At 40.9% G+C, this 18,990-nt stretch overlaps 1 protein-coding gene across 1 annotated transcript in view; it reads left to right on the forward strand.

Annotated features, from left to right (window-relative positions):
• The window catches only part of tmem163a (transmembrane protein 163a), a 51,702-nt gene extending 33,416 nt beyond the window's left edge, over nt 1-18,286 (forward strand). Inside the window, exons 3-8 of the mRNA XM_018682287.2 lie at nt 4,404-4,447; nt 5,404-5,495; nt 7,773-7,869; nt 12,969-13,080; nt 14,249-14,390; nt 14,537-18,286. Of these exons, the coding sequence (XP_018537803.1) occupies nt 4,404-4,447; nt 5,404-5,495; nt 7,773-7,869; nt 12,969-13,080; nt 14,249-14,390; nt 14,537-14,597 (548 nt within the window). The 3' untranslated portion in view covers nt 14,598-18,286. The remainder of the gene's footprint in view (nt 1-4,403; nt 4,448-5,403; nt 5,496-7,772; nt 7,870-12,968; nt 13,081-14,248; nt 14,391-14,536) is intronic.
• Nucleotides 18,287-18,990: the final 704 nt, after the last annotated feature.

Genomic DNA, 18,990 nt, shown 5'->3' on the forward strand with positions numbered 1-18,990 from the left:
TCCTCGTAAGAGGCATCGATTTGCTGGCAGGCAGTAACCACACAGACGGCTGGCACATCGAAATGAGCTTGAGAGCAGAAACTGGGAAAATGAATAACTGCCGGGAGGAGAAACCTACTGATTTCAACTCAGTATCTTATATGGAACCAAGAGAAGAAGTCGGTCTGTGGCTTGATGACCCTGTGTACAAAAACTGTACCGCATTTTTTATTTATTTTTTATTACTGCTTGTTTAAATTAGAGTTGAGACATGACGGAAAATGAAGGAAGAAATAAGGCTGAGGTGGTGATAAAGCTGAGGAGTCTTAACTGTTTCCTAAATTAGTTTCTAGACAGATGACACAGACACACAGAGAGGACATCTGTTCTTTCTGGAGCTGAATACATTTTAAACATAGCAAGGAAGAAAATAACTGTGTGTGTGTGTGTATCTTTGCATGTGTGCATGTGCACAAACTGCTCCCTAATGAGAGGGCTGATTAACATACTGGTTGACTCACTGCATTGGTTTTGAAGACAGAGGGTCAGATAAACGATTTATTATACAAAGAGAGATTCAGAGAAAACAGCCAGACTCATGTGGACAGATTTTATCCAGAAAAGCAGGAAACATTTTTGCTAAATTTGGATTCCAGCTAACCTTTTATTGCCCTCACACAGCCGATCGTTTGTTTACCGTACAGCTTCAGTAGTTTGTGGTGATTTTAAAATGTGCATCAGAGAGTTTTATTTTTTATTTCTGAACATGCAGCAGTTTCAGTTTGAGCTGGCCCAAATCACCACAACTCATAACCTCGTAATGTGTAGCCTGTGTGATAATATGATACACTGTACATTATCCACAGTATTCTGAGAAAAAAAGCTGCACATGGCCTTGTAGTTGCATAAAGAGGATTTTCCCTGATCACAGGCACGCTGTAGTCACATGTTTAAAACATAGGCATGGGTCAGTCATGTCAGAATTTGCATGTCTCTCTGTAAAGGAAATGATAATCTGCCTATAATCAGTCTGTTATTTAGGTAAGAGTTTAGACTTGTATGTGCTCCACAGTGAAAGCCACAAAACTCGGCTAAAGCCATGACAGTTTATGGGTCAGTGCTTCTCAGCCAGCAGGTTTCAGCTCTGATCTCTTGTATCAGAGGTCGTGGAATGTAGACGGTCACACATAGAGGCTTTTACATCCAAGAGCTAATTATCAGAGGTCACCACCTCCCACATCACTGGAAGTACACCCGATAGCATGAAATCACAGTAAGGATAGCACACAGGGTTTAAAGAAAGAAAGAGAAGAGAAGAAGAGAGGAGACACAGCTTTACTCCTCTAACAACTTGGAAATCATGGATTCCCCTGAGCAAACCGCTAACCATCAAACGACTGGGACTATGGTTGTCCACAGCAGATCTCTGGAGCAGGGGTGGCTAAGTAGTTTGACTCTACTGGCCAACGACTTGTCCATACAGCTTTTATGTTTGACATTGTGCTCATACTCACTTGCAAACACACTGTCTGTTTGGTCTTCCTGAATGGGTCAATGCACATCATCTGCCCAGGAACCCGCAGGGTCAGGAGGCCGCTGAGTCAGCGTCTCTTCATGTACTGATAGTTATTAGCATTTACATCCGGAAAGTCAAAGACACTGGATCAAAACAGACGATGTCCTGGTGTGGTTTGTTTGCCTGCTGATCCTGATCCGAGACACATACTGTGTGAATGGGTCTGGGACTCTTTTCACACCAAATGTGATAACCCGCTACGAGTTGAGGATGAGACCATTTTCTGTACTGCCTATCTTTGAGGGTCATGGGGGGCTGGAACCACTTCCAGCTGACACTGGGTGAGAGGCGGGGTCCACCCGGACAGCTCGCCAGAACCTTCCTTCTGTGAGGTGACAGTGCTAACCACTGCATCACCTTCAGTGCATGGTGTCCAATGGTCTTTCAGTGAGATGGCCGTGTTAACACAAGTCTGATCATGAGATAAAAGGCTGCAGGATGTGAGACACATTATAGAATAGACAGCCAGCAGATTAATAATTTTCAGAATGAGAAAAGTTCATGGTATTAGTTGGATTACAAATAATATTCTTGCCTGAAACCTGACTCTTAACTCTTTCTTTGTTTCTCTTTTCTTTCACATGAACCCAGCAAACCATAGATTATCTCCTTAAACAAGACCAGACTGTTAATATACTGCAGGTGAATGACTTTTAAAGCCATTAGCAAGTGATTTCAGTCTTAATTTCTTTCACAAGATTTCACTAGACTACATTGCTTACTGTTAAATGTTTGCAAATCTGACAAGCTCACAAGCAGCTTCCATCTTAATTTCTCAAACTGACAGAAGATAATATGTTTACATGATTTTTCTGGATTTTGTTCTTGAACCCACGTAAAGCAGGCCCACCCTCTGTTTGGCTCAGTTTCTGGAGAGTCCAGATGGGTCAGAGACCTGGTGGAGCTCCAGAGATTTGACACAAACTGCGTGTGTGAGAGAGTTTGTACGTGAGGGAGAAGACAATCAAGAGAGAGGACGTGCGAGTGAGGAAAAAAAAAAAAAAGAAAGGGAGACTCTGGGTGACGGTCTCCAGGACAGACACAGAGAGAGCATATGTGTGTGTGCGAGTGTGTGTGTGTGTGTGGGCAGTCATGTGTTACACACCCAGCCTGACTAGTACCAGCTGTCTTGTATCAGGGGACTGCCCTCTCCCCTCCTCTCCCTTTAACTCCCCCTTTTTCACCTTCTCTCTTTTCTCCCCTTTTTCCTCTCCTCTACCCACTGCGCTCTCCTTTTCACGAGTGAATCTATGAGCATTAAAAGAAATGAAACATTATTTGTAATTAAGGGTTTAAGTATTTATCAGTGCCAGGCAAAATGCGGTGTCTCGCAGTGAAGTGTAGCCAGAGTCAATAAAAGACAAAGCAGGCAAAAAGGCCACCTCTCAAAGGTGTGGCAGGAAACACTGAGATAGTGAACGAGGAAAGAAAGAAAGAAAGAAAGAAAGAGATACGTGTCGAAGGAAATCAGAATCTGAGAGTCTGAGAGAAAGGCGATGCCAGGAGAAAAGATTGGGAAGATGACAAAGAGAAAGAACGAGCGAGAGGAAGGAGATGAAAGCTTTGTTGACTTCAAACCAACTCCCAGTTTGCCCTCAAATCCCCCTGTTACCATGGTGATTTAACTGCCGATATGGTGTCCCCTGAGACTCTGTCCTGAAAACACAGGGGGAGGGAGAGAGGGAGAGAGGGAAGAACAGGGAGAGGCAGAGGGGCGACCAGGACTGTTCAGGTTGTTAATGACCATTTCTATTATAGAACAAGAAAACTTCCAGAAAATGCCAAGGTTATGTTGATAAATGTCATGTCAGATACTCTGATGGACACACATGTAGGCTGGTTGTTTGGCAGCTAAAGAGTCATTTCCCTCATTAGTTGGTGGAGACCAAAGAAGAGCTAAACAGTGAGTGAACACTGGACTTAGATTCATCTGAAAGCCAGAAAAATGACTTCAAATGAAAGCTTCAACTTCACAACCAACTACAGAGACCATCATCCTTTGTGCTCCGCTCGCTCCTTCTTCAAATCTACAGTGAAGCTGGCAGACGCCAGTGTTGGAGGCGAGGGAGAACAGAGCGCGAGTGAGAGAGACAAAGCCTTTGAAACTGTGGATGCTCCAGCGTCTTTTAGATCTGACGTGAAGAAGCATTTCGGTTTCATTTCAGATGAACAAAAAACTATATGCAGACACTGTCAGACTGCGTTACCTACAAGTCAGGAATACAACTGACTCTATAAATATCATGAATATCGTATCGTGGACTTGTTATGGAGGTATTATTGTAGAGATTTTCTTACATCTCTAAAGGCTCGTGTTGCATCATATAATGGTGGGATTATGGGATGTCTTGTTGCCCCCTGTTGCCCAAAATCAGATTTTAATGATTGTTGATGTTATGCTAAAAAACTGTGGTTTATGAACAATAATTTAGATCTTTTTGGATGAATGAAGAGGAAGGGTTTCTCATAGTATTTCACCTGCACACTTTGAGATCACTGTTTCTCCTCTCTAAGGGTGTATGGCGAGCTCCTAATATGAATCATCCACCAGCCAAAAGAGCAGATGTTCTGTTAAAAACAAACACACATTCAACAGTTTTACCTCCGTGCCTCCATTCTGTTTTCTCTTGATATTCTTAAACTCTCTTTTATAAATATTTCATGTTGTCATTTTGTCCATCACAGTGGATTTTCATTTTGTTGTGCTCGTTCGATAACAACAAAGAAATCCAGGTGAAACACCTCATAATCCTGTAATGTTTCATCATGTAATTATGATGCAGATGCAGCAAATGTAAAGAAATCACTGACATCACTTTTCTCTCCTTCTCTTTCTCTCTCTCCACAGCTGTATCGTTCATGAGACACAGCGCGTCAGCCTTTGGATTTGCCGTGAGTTCCACCTTCCTTTTTCCCTCCACTTCCATTGATCAATTAGTCATAACGTCTCAGTGATTTATTAATGAGTCCCGGTACCAAAGTGTTATTGGTCCATTTGTCTCCAAGGTAACAGGGCAGAGAAGGGGGACTGGGCACAGAGCTCAGGTTGAATGTCAAAATGCTATCTGTGTTTGCTGTCTGCTGTCTTTTACCAAAATAAAGCTTCTTATTACTTCTTCTTATTTAGAGGAAGTGACTGAGAGTGTGATTAGGTTTTTTTTAAGGAGCCTTAATAAGAGCGTAGTGAAAATGAAATCATCCACACCCTGGGCTAGTGAGGAAAAATGTGATTAGCATAATGTGATTGAAATATTATAAGCCATAATCCACAGTGCTAGCTATCTCTTTATTGCAGATCAGAATTTAATTAGCAAGTGCTTGGCTGTCTATGACAGTTTTAATAAAGTAGTAAGAAGACAACGTAAAGAGGTTAGATCACAGCAACTGATCACTGGTCGCTTTAGCTACTATGATAAGTTGAAAGTTGATTTTTAACATCATTTTTTTCTTTTACAGGTACATTATGTGACTTGAAAATGAAATGATAATGATCATTCCATATTTTATGATACAGCTTCAGGGGAGATAAAACTTTCTTTAGTCGTCTTTGAGAAGGTTATTTGACAAATGAAGTTCAAAGTCATTTTACGATTCTAATAATGTTTATCACCTTTATTTCCCTGTGGCTATCAAACATCAACACCAGTCTCTTGGTTATTACTTCCTGTATATTTCACACCATAGGAAGTCTTAACTGCTGCTTTAAAACTACTGAGACATCTTAACTGATACATATCTGAACAAGTGCCTATTTTTGTTTCATCTTCTTCGAGTAAAGATATTATTAAGTGCTTTCCTCTCTGTCCTCCTTTCTCTCTTTGGTTACCTGGTTTCTGTTTCTGCTGTAGTTTGATGCCACGCTGGACGTCCTGTCATCAGTCATTGTCCTCTGGCGCTACAGCAATGCAGCAGCGGTGCACTCTGCACACAGGGAGTACATGTGAGTACATGGATGTTTGATTAATAATGACTCTGCATCAGATCAAGGGCTTCTTCATTTCACTGCACAAATTCATCTATTTACCCATGTGTATATTCCATTTAACTTTTCCTTTCTTGTTTCTTTGGCCCATAAATTGCCCTTATCATGAGTCAAGATGCAAATTCAACAACCACATCTGGTTTTACAGTGTTTTCTGACGCTGTTAAAAGTTGGTTGACATCATATTTTCATTTCTCATGGTTGATGTCACTGGCAAAGGCCATGACACAACAAAGGTGGTTAAACTGTTAATGATGTGAAAATAGAATCAACTGTAGTTGTTTAAAGCGTTGCAGAGACGTGTGGGGATCTGTTATCCCACCTTGCCTGAGGCCTGATGCTACATGAAGAGAGGAAAGTAGAGATGACAAAGGGAAAACCTGACATAAAATCTCTAGATTCTGGGCCACAGTGAGCGAGTGAACAGCGCGAACGTCCTCTGAACTCTGTTGGAGGCCTGGGTGCTTGAAATCCGGTGACAGTGAAGGCTGTTGATTCACGTTATTTTCACACTCGTTAAAGCGTTTACTGAGCCCATGTATGTACTTTCCTGAATGGGAGTAAGGGAAGCAAGAGAGCTGCTTTTGTTTTGTAGTGCATGAGGACTTCATTTCATTGCCTTTCAGTCCAGTGTGTTGTGTTGTGTTATTCCAAGGTTGAAGCGATGCGTTGGTGTATTTACTTCCCCGAACTTCAAACCCATCCAGAAATAAAAGATCTGCACAGCCAACTTTCAAAACTCCCAGTGAAAGATCATTTCAAGAGCATGTTGGATTTATGAATGACTCAGAGCCCTCAGCTAGTCGAAAAATCTCATTACAGACATTCTTCCTTTTCACATTACTGTTATTATTGTGTTACTGTGTGAGGACTCAACACCCTGAAGTTTTAGGCTTTTTACTGATGTTAAAAACAAGAGAATGACTTTCACAGGGAGTGGAATCACTCACTCCTAACTGAACAAAGTAACTTATTCTATGTCAGTGTACATCGCTGCTAAACACAGGCCTGTTAATCCATCAGTGTTCAGGCCTGCTGCAGCTCAGCTAGGTTCATCAAGTGGCTGTCAAGTTGCACAGAGCCTTGTTCATCTTAGAACAGCTCCTCTGCTTAGCTCAGAGCTGTCTCAAATGATGAAAGACCGAGCTGCCACTCCACCAACACACACTGCCTCACACACATGCACATAAAATACACACGTGACTATCTGCACAAAAATGAGCACACACAAAATCTAATTCTAATTTTCATTTTTTGAAGCATTTCTGGCTTTAAAAGTTGCCTTTTCTCAGTGAATCGTGGCAGTTTTATTATGACCGACCACCGGCAAAATCAGTAAGGAAGAAACACCATATCGCTGCACCTGTCAAGATACAGCGCCTGTGGCCTGTGGTGAGATAGATGGGAGACAGATATTGTAATTTGGGCCCAGCAGATTGTGTCAGAGGAAGAAGGAGTATAAATGATCGAGTGATGGAGAGGCATTGAATCACCATGTCTTAAACCGTTGCTGCCAGAGCAACGGAGTGTGCCTACGCAAGCATCTCCGAGCCACACCCCCTAAAAACAACCTAATTATCCCTATATTCTTTTTATTAACCTCATGTACTCTGACAGAGATCGACAAGCTGTTTGTTCTGGTAGCACGCAGTGATCCAAATGGAGCGGGAAGGATTGTCTGATTTCTGCCAAGCACTGGGATTATGCTTTTTGGAGAAATTTAAAGTCAGATGCAACATTAAACTCTGAGCACTCAGCCAGACAAAGTGTCATGTGGCTAATTTCATCATTAGCCTGTGAAATTAACTCTAATGTTTAGGTTAATTGAAGGGAACTGATGCATCAGTCAGCTCATCCTGTCATTTCAAAGTGTAGAGATGCCTAGACTACAGTTCAAGCCAGTGAAGGGTTGAATTGTGCAGGTGTTATTCTGATAATTCATGGAAGCAGGGTGAAAACCTTTCCTAGTTTGCCAGACTGCCAAAGGCCACTGCCAGCATCATTTATAACTGTTTATGTCAGGGCTATGTGAACATTTGTTTGGGTCTTTGCTGCAGCAGGAAAATAAAAAATGATTCCTGATTCAAATGCAGGAGAAAGAAACAAGTTTAACTACTCTTTTGCCAACTTCTTTAGGTCTACATCTATGTGGCAGGTTTAGCATCACACTGTCTGAAGCAGTGCAGTCTAATCCGACAGCTAACATTCTGCTCTCTGCCTGTCTCTCTGTTGCAGAGCATGTGTAGTCCTCGGAGTTGTGTTTGTGCTCTCCTCCATGTGCATCCTTGGAAAGGCCATCCATGATCTGGCTACCAGGGTGCCACCTGAAGTGGTAAGACCACATATACACACATACATATCAGCCCAATCTCTCAAAGAATTATGTTGATATTGAAAGATACTCAAGTGCACAATTTCTGCTCACTACTAGTGCACAATTGTGTGGCATGTATGCAGTTTGGTTAAAGGCGAAGGTCTGGAGGAACCATGGATTAAAGCTTAGCTTTTGTTACCTAATCTTAACCATAACCTAACCTGAAGCTTTCTGTGAGCATCATGGGCATAACATTTTTAACCTTTAACCTTTTTTTGTTCCATTGTTAAAATGTGTAAAGTTCTTACTCAGATTTCAAAGACTTAAATAAAATGCTAATAAAGTGATTTCAGTACTAAATATTGAGATTTTGCTCAGTGAGTGGGTTGTGACAGGCGATTCTTGGCATTGGTATGTTGTGGGAAGACTGTCTGACGGAGAACCAGAGAGTTTATTACACCTGTTTGATTGCCTGTGATCATAATTGTAATTATGCTAATTATCATTATTAGTTTTGATCCTGCTTCAGGTAGTACTGACAGATTATTTATTTACAGAGCCGCCTGATGTTTAAACTTAACCTCAGGCCTCAGGATTTTCTACAGTGTTATATGAAAAAGACACAACTCATTAGCATCTGTATTTCCCCAACAACGCACACAGTGTGTTTATGAGAAAATGGCAAACACAGATGCAGGTGTGTCTGAGTTTTTGGCTGCGCACCACATACACACATGTATACAAACTCTAGTAATAGATGATAATATCAACAAGAGCCTGGAGCTCCATATGTGCTTAATTTGAATCAGTGCATGCACAGTACATGTACAAACAGAGAAACACACACACACCAGTTATGGTTGTGAGCTAGGTGTCTTTTTTTAGCACTGTGCTGTTGCTCTGTTGACGTCAGAGTCTTTGTCTCCATCCACCTGACTTTTGTTCCTTTTTTCTCTTCGACACAGACACACACACACACAGTCTTTCTTTTTAATGTCACACTCCCCACTCCCGTCCCCCCACAACACACACACACACACACACACACACACACACCTCTCTGGAGGTGTTAAGACTATGATAAGCTCCCAAAATATCATCTCTCTGTTGCTGAGGCACGGCCCCAGCTCCTCCGTCATCACCCTGTTTGGGGAGTGCCCATCGCATCCGTTTCCAGTTCCCTGCTTTGAGCCCTGCTATCTGGCTTGTAAATGATTTAACCCTTACCATCTGTCCGTCTCACTAACCAGTGAAGCCGAGGCACAGGCAGAAGCCAAGCTTTTACACTCCAAAAACACACAGTTCTCTTAAGTTTCCTATTATGTAGTTTCAAAGCTTTAAGGTGCACTGATTCTGTTACAGAGTCAGCGACCCTGCCAAACCCCAAAAATATCCTCACATCCCATCAGAGAGTGTATCCTAAAGGGTTAAGGTCCCTGTGGAGTTTTCTTGTTGACAAACAAAAAGGTTTGTCCTGTGTGTTTAAGGCCTAACATATTGAATGCATTTCCCTTCTCATAAACCAATTGCAAAACTTATTTTTTAAAATATACTCAAACAGGACTCCAGTTCTGTCCTTATTCTGACAGTTACACAACTGCAGCCTGGTATCACCATACAGCGTATGAATAACACACCAATTTCCTTAAATCATTTTACGTGTTATCACTACGCTTTTTTTTTTTTTTTTGGTGGCTTTTTGCACATTTCACACTTTGTCATTTCTCTACCTCCTAACCCCTAACCCTCCCACTCCCCTGAGCCCTAACCCCAACTCAAACTGAGTTAAATGAAGCTTAAAATGGATAAAAATGACATGTGAAATGTCGTGAAAGTGGCGTGCTATTTATTCACAATCCCACAGTCCACATTAACAGACATTGCTCTGCTCCATTTCTGGTGCCTTGGAGGCAAGTGACTCCTCAGATTTGTTTTTAAAAAGTTGGCTGCCTTGTCTTTGTTGGTGATTTTATAATCCTAAATATTAGGTCAAAGTATAGGTCAATAAGGCATGCTGAGCCACTTCAAACAGGTTTTTGCTTATAGACTGTAAATTTTGAATTATATTTCATTCAAATTTCAAATTAAAGTGACAGCCCCGAGTAGTAAATATATACTGTATTTCCAAGACTGTTAAGCAGTCATTATAAAATGGTGACAGAAAGTCATTCTAAGCTGCTTTGAGACAGAAAAACAAGCACTGATCAGTCTGCTGTCGCTGTATGTTGTGAAGCAGATTTGTAAAGCCCTAAGAAAAGCATTAATCATTCCCTCAAGTTGAAACAGTTTCACCTCAGAGGGACACATCTTGGCAGTTCACACCCTGAGCCACAGCTAAAATGTTCCCCTCTTTCTGTCTGAACACACCTTAAGTCTTACATTCATCCAGACTGATGGCTCCCAAAGCACAATCTGGGTGCTAGTACAGAAAAAGAACTGAACACTAAAAGCCACACATACACAGGACAAGACATACAACTGCTGTATCCAAAAATAATAAATTCAACAAAGAGATTAAGAGCAGATGTAGGTTATATGAGGTGAAACAAAGGTATCCATGTGAGGGATAGATATGGAGAGATCTACTGTGAGTTTGTGTAATCATCTTTACTAGACAAACAAAGTGTGTGTGTGTGTGTGTGTGTGGGTCCTTTTTGTTTTAAGTGCATATTTTCATTGAAACCCTTTTGGCCACAAATCAAAAGAGATAAAGCCAAGAGACAGAAACCAGCAGAGAAGCACATTGAGGGCAGCAGCTATTCCACAGACTGTGTTTGATGCTCCACTGCCATTATGTTAATAGAAACTGTGGGTGTTGGGTCTCAGAGGAGCCTCTCGACACCAGCAAGAGCCTATTACCACTGTCTGTCTCTTTGACACTCTCTCTCTCTCTTTCTCTGTCTTTCCCTCAGCATCTTCCTCCCTTCTTTTCTTCTTTGTACCTTCTCTTTCAGTCTAGACCTGTTTCCTGCCAACGCTCTCGCTCTTACCCAGCTCTGCTTCTTTTTTTTCTTTTTAAATAAGTTAAATATGAATGTTTTTATGTGTAGTAACATAATGCAAACCTTCTCTCGGGTCCTCTCTCAAGGTCGTGAGAGAAGATAGTCTGTACAGTCCTGTGGTGGATTATTCCTAGCAGTATAACCTACAGCATGTAACTGATTGTCGGTTTGTTTAAGAGAGATCTGAGCCATCTGGCTTCATCTTTTTATGTAAAATACTGTCACTGGCTGCTTGGTTTGGCTGGCTCTGAAAGATAGGTTCATCTTGTTCTCCATCTCATTTATCCAGCCTCTGCCTACTTTCTTCCCTTGCTACCTTATTCATTATCTTTTTCCTCTCTCTCTCTCTCTGACCCCTTCCCTGTGTATCCCATCTTTTTCATTGTTTTCCTCAGCTCTTTCATCATTATGCTCCCTCTCTAACCTCTCCCTACACGCTCACCCAGTCTGTCTCCCTCCATCGTCATGTCTGTCTTTACTGCTTTGTCATTTTCAGCCTTTCATTTTTGTCATTCATGGCCTTTCTTTCTCTGTATCTGTATCTATATACAGTGTATATATCGCAGAAACAGGCTTGTTCGAGGTCTTCATCAGACAGCAGTCAGAGGTGATTTATCATACCAGCAGTGATCTGTTCACGTGCTCAGTGTGAATGCGTCCGCAGGACAGTGTGTGTGACAAAAAAGCGAGAGAGAGAAATTATGAAAATAAAAAGAAAATGGAACATTTAGGATGGGCTGGAGAATCTGCAGTCTGAGTGTGACATTTCTCGGTTGATGGCGTCATTGACTAAATTTGCTTCTCTTGCTTCGTCCTCTGAGAGATTTCTCTGATCACGAGTAAACTGAACATCCTGAATGAAATTGCACTACAGTGTGAAGACTGTAAAGTGTCGCTGCTTTGAAGCACACGGCTGTAAAATCCCACTGAGTGGACAGAGGGTGCAGAGAATCAGGAATCCTGATTCGCGTCACGTCCTGGGTTGCTGCTCTCATGGCAGGCTGTCTGTGTCTAGTGCCTGATTAAACACAGAGAACTGAGATTGGCTCTCCCTTCCTGCTGGAGAGGAAGAGAGAGACAGGGCAGCACATACTGATGCAGCAAATACATACATACTACACATGCATGTTGAGACACAGGTGACACTCGTGTTACTCTTGAGAGCAATGAGATTTCCTCAATAAAAAATCATCGAAATGAGGAATCTACAGTGCAGTGAACTCCAGAGAATAGAGGGTGGAGTTACACTGAATTAAAAATAATGAAAGATATCAGTTTCCCTAATGTGTCCCAACTGTGAAATACAAACAACACAACAAGAGTTCTTCTTCATTTGCTTCTATGTAATTCAGGTAAATGGGAGTAAGCGAACCAGGTAATCAAAGGAAACTCCTGAATGATGATGATAAGTGTCCCGACAACATGAGTTACTGCTCTTTATACAGTAAATATGATGCATCTGTTATGTAGGAAATAGTCTCATTCGCAGGTGTTAGCGATAATGTTAACAACAGCTCCCCTGGTGGCATCTCCATGTTTAAGGAAGCTGCCCAGAGGAGACATGAGTGAGACCGTCCTTAGAGACCAGCATAATGGAGGGTTACTGATTTCCAATTTTAGTGTGTCAGAGCTGTGACCTGCTATTGAGTTTTTTCAATGAATTTATCAGCATGTAAATTATTTAATTGGCGTACTGTAGAGCTGGAGTCACACTTCTTGGCAATGTGAGTATTTTGAGACCAAACCAGGACAGACAACATGACATCTGTTTATGTAAGCAGAAGCCCACAGCAGCCACCGCTGCGATACACTGGTTAGTAGATTGGAGGTCCTTCCTGTCTCTGCCTCCGTCTCCCTCCCCCTGTTGGGCCAATTAAAAAAGAGAGATACTCCCGGGTCAAGTGTCGTTTTTTGCTGAGTCTGTTTGAGACTTAAGTCGAAAACACCAGACCTCACAACACTCATCTGTGTGACCTTGGGTTGAAGTCAAGCCTATATATTTTATTAATGGTCGAGCTGACAGAGGCTTTGTGGGTCATTCTGTCTCGCTGATCGTGTTGGTGCTGCCTTCACGGCCACACTGCAGCTGTCTCTCTCCTCCCTGTCTTTCTTCAGGATGACTTCCTCTTCAGTGTGTCCATAGTGAGCGGGTTCACGTGCGCTGTGCTGGCTGTGGCCAAGTTCATGCTGGGAAGAGTGCTGACGAGCCGGGCACTTATCACTGATGGTAGGACACACACACACTCATTTCTATCATTTTAGATGAAGAAGAGCTTGTGAGTAGATTGAATCATCCTGTACACAGAGAGAGATAACAAGATGGTGTCCGGCATGAACAAAAACAAACGAAAAAGCAGTCAAAACCTTGTTCATTTAACCTCATTTTATAGTATATGAATGTAAAACAGGAAAATTAAAATTACGTTAACTTCTGAATATTTACAGAGCTGATATGTTTACAGCAGTGGAGGATGTACTCTGATTTCTCACTGGAGTAAAACTGGCAGTGGCAGTTTAAAAGTACATACGTTTTATCAGCAAAATGCGTTTATTGTCCATTAGAGATATTTATTATAGCTGTTGGGAGACTGGTGTTTAATGTACTGTACAACAATGCAGCACATTTTATATGCTCAAAGTCAAAGTAACTAGAAGCTGTGACTGTTGAATAAATGTAGTACAGTATTTCCCTCTGAAATGTTGGAGTGTAAGTATAAAAAATTCTAAAATCAAAAATCAAGTGAAGGTCAGGGTTAGGGTTACAGCACACTAACCTCAAACATAAAAACAAACCTGGCAACTTAAAGGAAACAGAATCTAAAAAATTTGAAACCAAAACCACAAAACAGTGGCAGAATACGTCTCTGCATGTTTCAGTGTGCTTGCACAACTGAATTAAAAGAAGTGATAGGTTATGTACCAGTGGCAACTTATAGACACACACACACACACACACAAACACTCACTGCTATCCCTAGGTCTCAGAGCATGCAGGGCATCAGTCCAGTAAACCTGAGGTTGCTGTTCTCAGAACCTGGATTTATTTCCCTCAAGACTATACACTTACTGCAGGCGAGACAATAACCCACTGTGCAAGCTTTCGCACAAGGAGAAATGTAATTATAAAAGAACACCAGCCGCTATACAGGGTAACTCAAGTACTGTCAACAGTTATGCGGTCTATGGCCATTTATATTTTTGAAAAGAACTCGGAAAGAGTGTTTCTCCTCTGCCGCCTGCATGCTAAAGGTCTGTTTAAAGGAATAATACCACATTTTAGAGTATCAGCAGCACTCCCATGTCAGTACTGCAGCCTGTTAGCTTAGCTTAGCATAACAAAGCAAAGTCAAATCTCTGAAGTCACTATTCAATTTTCCACATTTTGTGCATTGCAGGGTTTAACTCTATGGTTGGAGGAATCATGGGATTTTCCATTCTGATCAGTGCCGAAGTTTTCAAGCACCATGCTGATGTCTGGTTTCTGGATGGCACCATCGGAGTTCTCATTGGACTCATCATTTTGGCATATGGGGTCAAGTAAGAGCTAAACCAACTGCAGTCCCTTGGTTTGAAATGTTTAATCCACATTCTATGAATACCAGATTCACAGCTTGACAGCTCTGTACCAGCTGGGGTGCTTTACATTCCTACTTTCCACTCAGTCCTTTTCTCTGTCTCCACAGACTCCTGAAGGACATGGTTCCCCGTGTGAGACAGACGAGGAACTACGAACGCTTTGAGTGAGAGACGTGTGTGTGTGTGTGTGTTGACCAGACGAGCAGGTTCTCACACACATGCCACGTGCCCACACACCTGGCTGCCTCCTGACCTCCACCCTCTTCTCTCTGTCTTTCATACACTCTTACATGCACACTTCACCCGCACATACATACGGACGATACACACTCATGTTCTCAAACACATGCATATATGCACATATGCTGTATATTCTGTACATAGTGCAGACAAAACATACATGCACACACAAAATGTCTGAGAGACTTTGAGGGGAAAGGACATGATTGAAGACCTCCACCTGGATAGATGGCACTTCAGCTCTTCTTTTCCATTCTTCTTCACTTTTTGTTTAAAAGTTTAAAAATTACACCTTGAATAAGGAAGAAGGCTCGAGAACCAGCAAGGGGTTTTTGATTTGCTCGACCTGGACTTACAGTAGCTGCTGCTAAGATGACACCATTCACATAAAGATTATCAAAAGGTGTAGAAAACATATATATCCTTATTATATCTTAGTTATAGAATACAAACTCCACATTGAGCTAAACTGCCCACTAATTAATTTATTATTCTAGTTTTGTAGAGCTGATCTTTCCTAAAACACGCAGGAGAACCAGCCTCCTCCTCTCAATGCAGCTGCTATATATCCTAATGTGTTCCTGAAAGAAATAGAGAGAGGAGGTGGAAAGCAGAGAGAAAGAGGCTCAGACAGAAAACATAAGCATCACTGAGTCAGCAAACACTGCTTTCTCTGAAAGGTGAAAAGCATCAGTGAACGTAGTGAGGTCCTCCTTGATGCAAAACCTCTACAACTAAAATCAAGCAGAGGTAAAGAGAACAGGAGACACGAAGGATAAATATTTGCTGGACAGAGGCTGTAAACTTAAGTGCACACAGTTATTTGACCCATTAGTGTTACACTGCACTGTCTGTGATGTGACTGAGCACAAATTAGCCAACTCTTCTTCCTACATCTGTGTTTGTTACTGACAGTTTAGCACAGTGTTATTTATCCTGTTTTATTTTAACTGCTGTATTTGATATACATGCCATATGTTTCCTTGCCATATATTGTACATACAGAATCTTTTGATTTGTTTACAGACACACACATACCTTGATCAGTCGTTTCACTGAAATCCACTCGATAACTTTTGTGTTTTTACTTGAAACCTACATTGATGAAATAGAGTTTTACCAGGAGATGGCTAACAACTGAAGAACCTTAGGTTGTTATAAGGGTATGATGGAAAAAGCACATCAGTATTTTTTATTTAATAGACGTATAAGCACTAAACTCTGCAGGAAGGTTTCCTGCAACGATTCTCTTATTTATCATTTTCCTTATGGAACATTGAGAATGAGTTGGGGGTATTTATTACTATTATTAATATTATTTTACTAATATTTCATTCTGTTTCTACCCATTTTGACTGCAGCGTTCATATGGGAAAGATGAAACCTAAGATGAATCTAAGCACAATGACAAAGATAAAGCAGCCTGTGGGAATATCATTTACACCATATAACATTTGCAGAGACAGTGTTTTCTCCTGTGTCTGCTTCCCTGTTTATTACCCATTTGGTCTGCATGTTCCCATTGTTATCAGTCATTATTATGTGCAGTGAACAGAATGTAAATACAAACCTCACAGTCTGTAAATATGTTTATTACACTGTTCGGGTGCATCAGTAACAATGGTCACAATAGTCATAGTGCTTTAAGGCCGACATAACAGGCTTTTTGGAGAAGACCGCTCATAGTTAAAGTACAGGATGATCAGTGTTGCATATAGTTAAAAATGTTTACTGTAGTGCGCTTATACTGTAAATGTTGTTTTACATATTACTGTAGATTATTGGTGAAATGAAATGACAAGTCTTACTGTAAGTTATTGCACTGTAAGTGGAAATCTCAGACTGGGTGTAGGTGGGATCTGACAGCGCTGTCCAAGGCTCAGCGGTGCTTTTCAATTTTCTCTTATATCATTTATTAGAAGCTGACAAAAAAACAGAATTAATTGCAGAGCAAATCATTATTTTACAAGCTGAGACAGGAGTTACGCTGACTGCTGCGTTATATTATTCCGAAGCTCAGGCAACCAGAATATTTTTAGAGAAAAAATGAAGATTTAAACAGTGATGAACTGTGTGGATTGTTTGTCCAGCAGGAGCACCAGTAAATGAGAAATAAGATTGATTGAATTCATAGATTAACTTTGTACAAATTCATGGGTTGATTAAATTATAAATACTGGCAGGATGAGCTCTCTATCTACACTGTCTTATGTGAGGGAACTTGTTCAGGTAAACTGAGGTCTGGTTTCTTCCTGTAAATGTGGTTTTGTAATGCTTGTGAGCCTCCCTGTGGTTGGAAGCTGCATGACAAGAGAATTAATTAGTATTCAGTGCACTGGAACCACAGGAGAGAGTCTAAATTTATCCCAGGCTGAAAACAGTTGCAAAGCCTTGGACAGTGACTCTGAAGGGGCCTACATCCACTCTACACTGTAATTACCAATTCTGAGTTAACATACTGGACAAGGTGCAAAATTCTTGGTATTATCTTTAGTTCCGTTGTGTGAAGAGTAAGGATTAGCTAGGACCTGAAGGTGTGAAGCTCACACCACTTCAACTCACCAACAGCACACTGATTTGTAATGTTTCCCCCTCTCTCTGATGCATAGAAGACAATCTTAACAATGACTTTTACAAGCAAAGCACAGTGTTTACATGCTGACACCACCACATAAGGCACACAACAAACTCATGATAGCTCAGTCTCAGAAACAGTATGTTTTACTAGGCCTGTTGCTCACATGCTAAACTGTTGTGTTTGGATAAACTGTAGACCATTTCAATCTTGGCAACAAAATCCTCTCTACCTCTCTTCTTTGCACTTTTTCTTTGCATTTCACTTCTCTCGTGCACATTCATGCTACAGAAACTTTAGCTGAGTACTGTGATTGTGGCCTCCTTATGCTTGTTAGTGACAGGTGATTTTTGAAGGTGTTGCTCTCACTGTAAATCACTGGGTAAGTGCAACAGCTTAAAAAGAAATATGAAACTCAAACTGTAGTCCCATGATCATCACAGCTGCAGACAGACTCCTGAACATGTATTTACAGTTTGCACAAACACAAAGCCTCTTATCATTGGACAGATGCTACAAAATATGAATTCATGTCACTGTTTCATTGAAATATGTCAGATTCTGCAGCTTTGACTGTGCCAAATCATTGAGATCATAAGTCCACTCTTTTGACATTTGTGTATCTTTTAGTCGTACTTGTACTGATGAATGGACTGATTATCATAATCTCCCCAGAAAAGGCATCAAACCACTCAATTTACTTAATTTAACAAACCTATGATAGCAATACTAACCACTTCTGTGTTACTATAGGCTTTGCATGGGCTTGTAAAAACCTTCAGCTTCAGTGGTTATGAATGCATTGCAGCCACACACACACACACACACACACACACACAGAACACAGATAGTAATATGTAAGTGAAATGACATTAAATTTGACCATGTAACAGAATTATTATTTGTCTGTTTGTACAGTAATGATATCAGTGGTATTACAGATGATGTAAACACCATATATTTATGTAAAAGAACAATGATATCTCTTTGTCAAAGAGCAAATTTTATTGATTAATAAAGTTTTATCCTGCTTATTCATCAACAGAGTTTAGACATGGTCTGTTTTTTTTTAACCAGCCTGGAGGACCTCCCTACAAACTGTCTCCCTGTTTCCACTCCCGTGCTCTGCCAGGGTAAATAGCTGCTCTCATCTAACTCGCAGCTATTCCTCTGTAGAGTTATGTTCACTGAAACTCTTTGTACCCCCATAATCAGCAGCAGCAATAAAGAGAAAGCAAGAAAGATTCACTGGTAAACAAAGTGTTTATGATGAATGAAGCAGGCACTGTACACGACACCTTCAATATACAGAAGATTTTCTTCACTGTAATATTAGAATTCTGCAGTTAAGACATTGGTTATGTGAAAACTATAAGGTAATGTTCTTCTGAATTGATTGAATTCAGTTATTAACACTGCATAAGCCTCCATGATACTGACGCTGCAGAGTCCATACTGTTAACTGATAATAAAACCATGTCTCTGATCTGAAATGTTCTCTCACTGGCTCTGATTCAGTTTCATACTTTTGCATCATCATCTCAGGCCTGCAGTCATGCTACTCTCATTAAGTACACCTCACAGAGATGACTGGAAGTTGAGAATTTATTACCTTTATGATCTCTTTACTGCTTCTCGGGTTCACAGGAGAGTGTGAAACACCTCTGGACATCTACATTATTATCAGCCAAGCGGTGGCTAAATTCTGAATTAGGGCTTCACAAACTAATGAAGTGCTTAGGAAGA

The sequence above is a fragment of the Lates calcarifer genome, linkage group LG1, assembly GCF_001640805.2.
Source record: "Lates calcarifer isolate ASB-BC8 linkage group LG1, TLL_Latcal_v3, whole genome shotgun sequence".
In the NCBI taxonomy this organism is placed as follows: Eukaryota; Metazoa; Chordata; class Actinopteri; family Centropomidae; genus Lates; species Lates calcarifer.